A 10,247-nucleotide genomic window follows, 5' to 3' on the forward strand; every position below is an offset into this window, starting at 1 on the left:
CGTGTAGACGCTTGAGCCCTGTCTGTCCTCCAGGCAGGCCCCGTGACCTCTGCTCTACGTCCCACAGAACATCCTCAGACACCACCTCACCTCCAGGGGAACACAGCCACACCTGCCTCTTCCCACCTTTGTTCTTTTGCTCCACCTGGGTCACTGGAAGCCCACACGCTTCTAGACCTCGCTTCAGCTCTGCCATGAAGGCTTGCTTCCCTAGCTCAGCCACATTCATTGCAAAGCCTCTTGTTTAGAACTAACTCCCTGAGGACATTTCTCAGTGCCTTCCCTGTCTGCAAACAGTTACACATCTTACCTCCTCCATTAGGGTCTGCTCTTTGAGGACCTATATTTTATTCATCTTCGTGATGCCCTCGTATACACACACATGCATGCACATGGCGTGGCCACGGTGGTAACTTTTTAAATTCTTTTGAACTTGACTGAGAAAACAGGTAATTAGGTCGTTTTAGGATGTGATGGTCTCAGTGTAGCTGATGTTTCTAGGAGAAACACCGAGGACAGAAATGGATTCAGAGCCAGTACCCACTCTAGTCCAGCTGTTGGGGGAAAGGAGATGTGAAGGAAAGTGTGCACAGATCCCTTCGGGGGCCTTTTGAACCTGCACACATGCAGACACACCTGCCACTCACCCCCAGCCCGAGGGTTCTCAGCTTGGGGAGCCGCCCTGTGAAAGTGGGTGCTTGCGGGCTGCAGTTAGCTTCTGGTCTTCAAAACGGTTGAATAAAGTGGGGAGTGGTATTTCTAGCAGTGCACACCTGTGGCTTTTTAAGGAATAAGTGTTAACATTCTTACATAAGTGATCAGTAGACAATATGGAAATCGATTGTGATTTTTTTTCCCTTTCTTTTCTCCCACAGCACAACTATCTTGCTCAGGTCACGTCTAATATCTGGGGAACCAAATTTAAGATTGTGGGCTTGGCTGCTTTCCTGCCAACCAACCTTGGTGCAGGTAAAAACCACGTCCTGTTCTCTGCCCGCTGTCCCAATTGGAACTCAGACTGAAAAAAACTGTCTCAACCTTCAGTGGCCTAAAGGAGAAAATGAGTTCTTAGGATATCAAAAGCTGAGCATGAATTTTATCTCTAAACTTTGACTCCAGGCACTATGATTTCACAAAAATCAGATTGCTCGCTCAAATTGGTTTTTGCCAGTGGTGCTTTCAGCTTTCATTTTTTAATATAAGCCCTGACTTATAAAAATGACAGAAATAGCCAAGATCTCTATCAGAGCTCTCACTGGTTTCTCTTTATTTTGATTCTGGCCTTTCACTGTGGGCAGGTTTGGTACAAGGGTCTTTAGGTTCCTGAGTTAAAAGAAACTCCTGAAGAAAGTCGAAAAGAAAGTGTTAAAGACTATAGAAGAAGCTGGCTGGCTGTGAGCACAGCTCTTAGTGGCGAGTCTCTACAGATGTGCTTTCTAAGTACAGATAAATATCCTACCTGTGAAAGTTTGAGACAGTAAGGGAAGTGGAAGCAGGGGAGTCCAAAGCTGGGCTGGACCCCAGGATTTCCGTCCCCATCTGTGCTCCGGATGGAGCGAACAGCACTGAGCTGTCAGGTTAACTCAGAGACGGGAAGGAGGGAACTGGCAGGAGGCCCCTTTCCAAGCAGCTTCATCCTGATGGGCACATCCCTGTGTGGGCCAGGAGCTGTGTTGGCCCCACCTTGCTAGGCTGTCTCATCGTTTAACATGCATGCACGTCTCTGGAAGGCTGGCTTAGTCAGGTAGGGTTCACCTATGGCTGGTAGCCCCATCTTGAAAGTGCTCTATGTAACCTACAGAAATGATTTTTAAAAATTCTGAATTGGCCTATAAGAGTTGTTTCAGACACTCTTAGATCCTTTAAAATAAACATCTGCAACTCAGATGTTTGAAAAGACCCATTGCTAAGTGTGCGTCTTCAGAGACTTATTCAATAGTGCTGCATTTGGATTTTTCATTTTGAGGTTTGTCAGCTCAAAGAGTGAGAGGAATGAAAGTAAAACATAAAACCGACTTGGGAAATAACAATAGACTATCCCTGTACATATGCGGACAAATCTCTCAGAATATTTTCAATGACCTGCAAACTCTCTGATGGCCACAAAGCCCGTTTCTCAGTTGTTTAGCAGTGTCCTACTGACATACAGTTGGTTCTAACCATCACTGTGCCTGGCATGTTTATCCCCACATCCTTAAGCTGAACTGAGCCACTGGTGTACAGTAAACACTAAAAAATGGAACGAAGGTGAGAATGGACTTAATGGGTCTTTTCCTCTGCCCTTACTCCTTGGATGTTGAGTAGATCCATGAGTAAGTCAACCAGGACCTTAAGGTGAGAGGGTCTGCCCCTGAGGCACATGCCCCTCCCACAGGCTTTCTGTGGGGCTGCAGGGAAAGCACGTCCCAATCATTGACCAAAAAGAGTGTTTTGGCTAGTACCATTCATCTGTTACGCTAAAAGAATTTTCCACTTGATTCTACTAAAGAAAAGAAATGAAGTCTTGGCTTCTGGAAGATATGTTACATATGGCTCCCTACTGAACAATCTTTGATGCTCTAGTGGATTTAAAAAGTGAGTGCTGTTCACACACTGGATAATTTGTTTCCTGCAGGTAGCATGATTGGGCCCATGTAATTTTTTCATTTTTAATTGTTTGCATTTCTTAATTTTTAAAATATGGAATAAATTCAAAAGATTTGAAAGATTATAATACAGTAAAATTTCTCTCTTCCTCACCCCTAGCCACCTACATTTTTTTCCCCTGGAGGCAACTGATGTTATTTTTTAATCCCTCCTGAGATTTTTAATTTTATTTCTCTTTGTTAAGCTGAGCAACAGAGAATAGCACTTGAATGCATTAGTACATAAGCTGTATGGAACCATCCAGAATTTTTAAGCCAAAATTCACACTCTCTTCTGTGGGCAAGAGAGGTGAACTCATGAATGAGACTGGCAATGACCACTGGGCTGGAAAGGCATCTCAGCCCTCGCCAATCTAAGCACCAGCCTTACAGAGGTGCTTCAGAAACAAAGGCCTGCGGTGCCATGGGAATGCTGGCCAGTCAGCCTCCAGGCCGGCCATTCAAGGTGATAGCTATGGAGACAGAATTTGGCTTATCTTAACAAAAAATAATAATTATTATTATAACAATAATTAATCTCTGCATACCTCACAGGAGAGAGTATTAAACATAAAAGAGAGTTGACAGGCAGTTTCATCCTGATTTTAACCTACTGTGAAACTTAAATGCAGATTTATTATTTTTTAACTTATTTTGTCTTCTCTAAATATTTTAGTTGCAATCTAGGCTTTCTCTTAAAATGTCTTTGTTAATCAAATTAAACCTTAGCATTTAAAGCAGGGGTGTCCAAACTGCGGCCCGGGATCCATTTTTAATTGGCCAGCAGCAAATTCCAAAAATATATTTAGTTTACTTAAATAAACCAGGTGAGGCAATACATACTTCACCTCGAGTGAGTGGCCCGGCTGTCTGTGTATTTTACCGCATATGGCCCTTGGCGAAAAACGTTGAAAAAAGTTTGGACACCGCTGGTTTAAAGAAACCACTTGGAAGTTCCCTATAAATCTCTGTACTGCTCATGAAATGGAAATTGAAGTCCGTTAAGACAGGGACGGTCCTGAGTGGAGGCGCATTTTATCCCACCTGCCCCCGTCACGTCTCCCCTGGCCGTCGCGCTCAGCAGACCCGCGGTTGCCTGAGGTTGCCCTGAGCTTGGCAATCTGGTCATCACAACTGTCTGCAGTCAGTCATCCTTCTGATTGCAAATGAGGTTTTAACAAAATACATTTATCATAACCTAGCTCATTCCAAAACAGAATTTAAGTCTAAGGTAGGTTTTTAATGTTCTAAATGTGTGGTTCTATAGACAGACCATTGACAATGGGTCTGGGCTAGACCGAGAACTTGTTCATGAACCCAGACAGTGGCTGGGGTGGCTGTGTGTGTGCCGAGGATGGCGGGCTGCAGCTCTGTCTTCGATGGCAGGAAAACCGCCGCCCGTTTCTCCTCTGGTGACTGTTGGCTCTTGGCTCTCCTCACGTCTCTCTAACCATCTTTCCTCCTCCCACCAGTAATCTATAAAACCAGCCTCCTGCATCTCCAGCCGCGGCAGATGACCATCTATCTCCCAGAGGTTCGGAAGATTTCCATGGACTACGTTAACTTACCTGTCTTCAACCCGAATGTTTTCAGTGAAGATGAAGATGATTTACCAGGTGTGTTCACATGTAACCTAGTTTCTCCTGAGCCCTCTCTTAGTGGGTCGTGATGGGACAGTGGTGGTTGCTTCACACCTTCCGTGGGAGCTTCGCAGGTGAAATCTGAAACCAGCCCCCTTAACTCGGAGGGCAGGGAGAGACCAAAGAAAGAGGGAGGCAGGCCGCTCTAGATCAGTAGGCGGCAGTTTTAATGAGCAAAGGAACTTACGGGGCTGCAAGACTAGTCTAGTCGATTTCCGCACCTGCTGCCAGAATCTTAAACGTGTATGTAGAGTCCCTAGCTGGGGTCAGTCACGTACACCATCCAGCTAGTCTCAAAACCACATTTCTACCTCAAGGCTCTGTGTCCTTTAGGCAGCTTCTGGGAGCTGCGAGGGCAAGTGGAATGCATATGCCAGAGATGGGGAGGCGGTGGGGAGCCCCCAATTGTCCGGGTCCAGCTCTCAGGTCAACCAGTGACGTCCCCCAACAGGATTACACATGTCAGTCTGTGCCTGCTGCTTGGCTGCCTTGGTTTGAAAACGGTGTAACTTCCTCAGTAAGGTTGGTGGTGTAGTGGCATGTCACAGGAGAAGGGTTGCGTAGTGTTGCTGGTTTGGAGAGGAGGGAAGCGACCAGAGCAAGGGCGGTCGAGGTGGCTGTGATGCCTCCTGTTTGCAGAGTACTTCTACCATCTCCTTTATCCTCCAGTAACCCCCTTAGTCATGTGGCCAGATTAAGAGACGTTAAGGACTAATCAGGACTCAAGTCAGAGCTGCACTGCGGTGTCGCTGACCCTAGCCTCGCCCTCATCCTCTCATTGCCTCCTGAGACCATGGCATCACGCAGACGGGCTGCTGAGCCCACAGAGCCAAGCGTCTCAAACCTGCCCCATCCCAGGTGGAAAACCTGTACGTTTAAACACCTCTCTCCCACCTTGTAGTGTAGGTCTCAGTGCATAGAAGCCTGGTCTGAGTTAAAGGTAAAATCAGGTACAGTTTTTAAAATCCTGGTTTACAAATGTTCAAATATCTAAACCAGAGGTGTCCAAACTTTTTTCAATGTTTTTTACCAAGGGCCATATGTGGTAAAATACACAAACAGCCGGGCCACTCACTCGAGGTGAAGTACGTATTGCTTCACCTGGTTTATTTAAGTAAACTAAATATATTTTTGGAATTTGCTGCAGGCCAATCAACAATGGATTGCAGACTGCATTTGGCCCGCGGGCCGCAGTTTTGACACCCCTGATCTACAGTATCTTAAGTGTTTTCTAGTGGGGGGGAATCCTGATTTGATAAATAGATTAGAATGATTTCTAATTAGTCTGCCAATTATTTATATGTAACTATTCTCAATTTTATAAATATGGAGACTCCTCTACTTACAACCAGGCAAGGTTCTGAAAGTCTGGTTTCTGAGCCAGAGGAATCCTACGTTCTCCTGTATCTGTGGTTCTTGAACAGAGGGGCTCTCGTCCTCGCTGTGGGACAGGGAGGGACAGGGAAGGCAGGCTGTGAAGCTTGGGGGACTGGTTTGCCTTCTCTCAGCCCAGTTTTTACCTGTAAAATGACCTGTCCTGTTCTTTGTGACAAGAGCCGTCTGTGGTTCTCTAATGGCACACCTGTCCTCATGGGGGGGGCAGGTGTTTAGACTGAAGCAGTCCTAATGGGCGAGGCTTTGCAACCGCGGATACCTGCAGTTTGGTCAAGCCTCACACGCTTGAACTTTAGAGCACATTCCCCGCCGTTTCTGAATCTTGGATTCAGAAGTTGCTCTTACACGTTCCCCTTTACCCCCTCCCTGCTATCCCAGTGTGGCTAGTGTAGCTCTCCAGTGCTCAGCTGTCCCTGCTGCTGTTGTCACTGCCCGTGGTTCTCAGTGAGAGTAGGGAACATTTTGTGTCAGGACCTACACATAACACTGGTGACACAGCAAAGAATCTCTCCTTTAGCAGGGAAGACGCCTGCCCCCAGTATGCCATTCAGATGAGAGAGCATCTGGAAGAGGGGTCTGGATAGGAGCAATAGAAAACTTGAGATAGGACCCAGATTCGTGCAGCCAGGGGAGGGTTACATCTCACTAGAGGACCCCAAGGAAGGGTGTGGGTGAGCACGTCTGTTACAGGCACCGGGGGTGGGCTCAGCTTTGGGGGACTGGCGGCTCAATCGGTAGTTCTGGTGAAAGACCAGCAGCCTTTACAATTAGCCTATTAAGCCCTATTTCCTGCTCATGCCCTATTTGCCACACAGCACTCCGAGAGGCCAGGTGAGCACACCTGCCCGTGCTCAGTGGGCACGTTGGACAGCATGGCCCAGAACGGTGGCTGCGAGCACAGGCACATGTCTGCAGGGGGTCGCTCAGGGGCATGCTCGGCTAAACCCCGCCAGGCGCAAACAGGATGTTTCCAGGGTTCCTATTCAGTGTGGTCCTTACATGCTTTTCAAAATGCTGAAAACCAGACAAATTAGGAAATGAGCCTTCTCCTAGCATACAACTTTGCTGAGGATTCTTGTCATTGGTTTCTCTGCTCCATTTTACATAGTTCTATTTACAGGAACCTAATTTACATACAAATTTCAGATACAGGGCTGCTGCATGGCACGTCCCTCATTGACGGTGGATACACCTTCTCGGGAACTAAGGCATGAGTCCTCAGTGGGTTTCATACTGTACCATTGCCCTCTTACGTAAAAGAGTGGGCTGTTTTATGAATATCATGAGTAAAAAGCATCTTTAAACAATTAAGTATTTGCCCTGGTACCATTCAGGCACATGGTACCCAATTAAGAATGTTCAAAAGTATATTCATTGAAAAGCCCTGACAGCGCCTTTAGCGAATGGATGAGTGCCGGCTGCCCTGCAGGGCGCACCAATTGTCTGGATGTCCTTTCAGAAACATGGGAGAAGTTGTGTGTAACTGGTGTGAACAGTCCAGCTTTCCCCAAACAAATACATCTCTGTCTATAGCAGTTGCGTTTTGTACTCAAAATGACTGGATGAGTTGAGAGGCGTTGCTTTTTCTGCTCCAGTTTCGAGGCTGTGTTGTAAGCAGTCCATTTGTCTCATTTCCTTCCAGTGACGGGAGCATCTGGCGTCCCCGAGAACAACCCACCCTGTACCGTCAACATCCCCATCGCGCCCATCCACAGCTCCGCGCAAGCTATGTCCCCCACGCAGAGCATCGGCCTGGTGCAATCGCTGCTGGCCAATCAGAACGTGCAGCTGGATGTCCTGACCAATCAGACCACAGCCGTGGGGGCAGCTGAGCACACAAGTGACAGCGCCACCCAGTACCCCATCTCCAACCGCTACTCCAGCCCTGGACAGGTGATCTTCGGAGGCGTGGAGATGGGCCGTCTTATCCCCAACCCCCCGCAGCTGGCCCCCCCGCAGCTGGCCCTGCCGCCGCCATCTCAGGGGGCGCTCCAGCTAGCGGCGGTGGACCACGGAGACCGCGAGCACGACCACCTGCAGAAGCCAGCCAAGGCGCTGCGGCCCGTGCCGCCACTGACCACGGAGGGGGACGCCGTGGTGTTCAGCACCACCCCGGAGGTCCAGGCGGTGAAGCTGAACCCTCCACCCCCTTACCCAGGAACCATCCCCGCCGCCCCCACCACGGCAGCGCCTCCGCCCCCGCTGCTGCCCCCGCAGCCCCCGGTAGATGTGTGCTTGAAGAAGGGCGACTTCTCGCTGTACCCCACGGCTGCGCATTACCAGCCACCGCTGGGCTACGAGAGGATCACCACGTTCGACAGCAGCGGCAACGTGGAGGAGGTGTGCCGGCCGCGGACGCGGATGCTCTGCTCCCAGAACACCTACACGCTCCCTGGCCCGGGCAGCTCGGCCACCCTGAGGCTCACCGCCACCGAGAAGAAGGTGCCCCAGCCGTGCACCAGCGCGACCCTGAACCGCCTGACGGTCCCGCGCTACTCAATCCCCACAGGTGACCCGCCTCCCTATCCTGACGTGGGGGGCCCGCTGGGCCCGGGCCGAGGCGCGTCCCCAAGGCTGGACAGCGGCCTCATCCACGCCACGCTGCGCAGGAACAACCGCGAGGTGGCGCTCAAGGCGGCGGCGCTGGCCGAGCCCCCGCGGGCCCCACCGCAGCACCCGCCTTTGCAGCACCCTGCCAAACCCAAGGGTGCCGCGCAGTTCCCTGCGCGGCCCCCGGGTGCCCTCTACACCTGCAGCCAGTGCAGTGGCGGGGGCGCGGCCGGGAGGCCCGAGCCGGGCGCGGGGGGCGCGCAGGCGGCCAGCACCTCCCCGCTGGCCTCCCAGTCCTCGTACAGCCTCCTGAGCCCGCCCGACAGCGCCCGCGAGCGCACCGACTACGTCAACTCGGCCTTCACCGAGGATGAGGCGCTGGCCCAGCACTGTCCTGGGGAGAAGCCCCTGAGGCACCCCTCGCTGCCCGAAGCTGCCCTGGCCGTGAAACGGCCGCCCCCTTACCAGTGGGACCCTGTGCTGGGGGAGGACATCTGGGTGCCTCAGGAAAGGACAGCACAGACTGCAGTGCCCAATCCTCTGAAACTGTCCCCTCTGATGGTAGGTCAGAGCCAGCACCTGGACGTGTCCCGAGTGCCCTTTGTCTCCCCCAAGTCTCCTGCCAGCCCTACTGCCACTTTCCAAACAGGCTATGGGATGGGAGTGCCATATCCAGGAAGCTATAACGCCCCTCCCTTGCCGGGAGTGCAGGCTCCCTGCTCCCCAAAAAACACCCTCTCCCCCACCCAGTTTGCACAACAGGAGCCCACGGTGGTCCTGCAGCCGGCCTACCCCCCCAGCCTCTCCTACTGCACCTTGCCCCCCATGTATCCCGGAAGCAGCACATGCTCGAGTTTACAGCTGCCACCCATCGCCTTGCACCCCTGGAATTCCTACAGCGCGTGCCCACCCCTGCAGAACCCCCAGGGCTCACTCCCCCCCAAGGCACACTTGGTGGTGGAGAAGCCCCTAGTGTCCCCACCGCCCACCGACCTCCAAAGCCACCTGGGCACAGAGGTGATGGTGGAGACGGCCGACGCCTTCCAGGAGGTCCTCTCCCTGACCGAAAGCCCCGTTCCCCAGCGGACAGAGAAATTCGGCAAGAAGAGCCGTAAGCGCCTGGACAGCCGAGCCGAGGAAGGAAACGTCCAGGCTATCACTGAGGGCAAAGTGAAGAAGGAGGCACGGACTTTGAGTGACTTTAATTCCCTCATCTCCAGCCCCCGCCTGGGGAGAGAGAAGAAGAAAGTGAAGAGTCAGAAAGAGCAGCTGAAATCGAAGAAGCTGAATAAGACCAGTGAGTTCCAGGACAGCTCAGAGAGCGAGGCGGAGCTGTTTATCAGTGGGGACGAGCTCATGAACCAGAGCCAGGGCAGCAAGAAGGGCTGGAAGAGCAAGCGCAGCCTCAGGACAGCCGGCGAGCTGGAGGACTTCAAGTGCCGCAAGGCCAGCGAGAAGGACGACGGGCGGCTGGGCAGCCAAGGCTTCGTGTACGTCATGGCCAACAAGCAGCCTCTCTGGAACGAGGCCACCCAGGTTTACCAGCTGGATTTCGGGGGACGGGTGACCCAGGAGTCAGCTAAGAACTTCCAGATCGAGCTGGAGGGGCGGCAGGTAAGCATGTCCCGCGGCCTGGCCAGATTCGTGACTTCCGGCCTCAGCAGGTCTCTGTCGGTTAAGAACCTGCTAAAGGGGCTCCATGCCTTGGCCTTTGAGGAGCATTTCCCAAAGGCCTCCTGGGAAATGCGGAAGCTAACTGATCCTCAGGTGGGGCCAGTCGGGTTGTAATTTTCAGGGTGCCCATTGCTGTCTTTTATTTCTCATCAAAGTAACATGTGGACTGATTTTTTAAAGTCAAATGATCCTATAGACCCGTGAGGAGAGCTAGCAGGCCCTGCCCACCCTTGGCCTCTCCCAAAACCTGCTTTCCAGAGGCACGTGCTTCCAGCTCTGCTTGCTGCTTTCCGGTGTTTGCCACCATATTTGTAAAGCACACATTTCTACTTGTATTTATTAATTGTTCAGTTTTGACATCGTG

General features: G+C 51.6%; 1 protein-coding gene across 3 annotated transcripts in view; it reads left to right on the plus strand.

Annotated features, from left to right (window-relative positions):
- TULP4 (TUB like protein 4) overlaps positions 1–10,247 on the plus strand; it is a 203,920-nt gene that overhangs the window by 187,622 nt on the left and 6,051 nt on the right. For all 3 annotated transcript variants that reach the window (XM_074333760.1, XM_074333761.1, XM_074333762.1), the window contains 3 exons: positions 876–969; positions 4,097–4,240; positions 7,302–9,823. In XM_074333760.1, coding sequence (XP_074189861.1) covers positions 876–969; positions 4,097–4,240; positions 7,302–9,823 — 2,760 coding nt within the window. The remainder of the gene's footprint in view (positions 1–875; positions 970–4,096; positions 4,241–7,301; positions 9,824–10,247) is intronic.

Source organism: Rhinolophus sinicus, linkage group LG05 (genome assembly GCF_036562045.2).
Source record: "Rhinolophus sinicus isolate RSC01 linkage group LG05, ASM3656204v1, whole genome shotgun sequence".
Classification (NCBI taxonomy): Eukaryota; Metazoa; Chordata; class Mammalia; order Chiroptera; family Rhinolophidae; genus Rhinolophus; species Rhinolophus sinicus.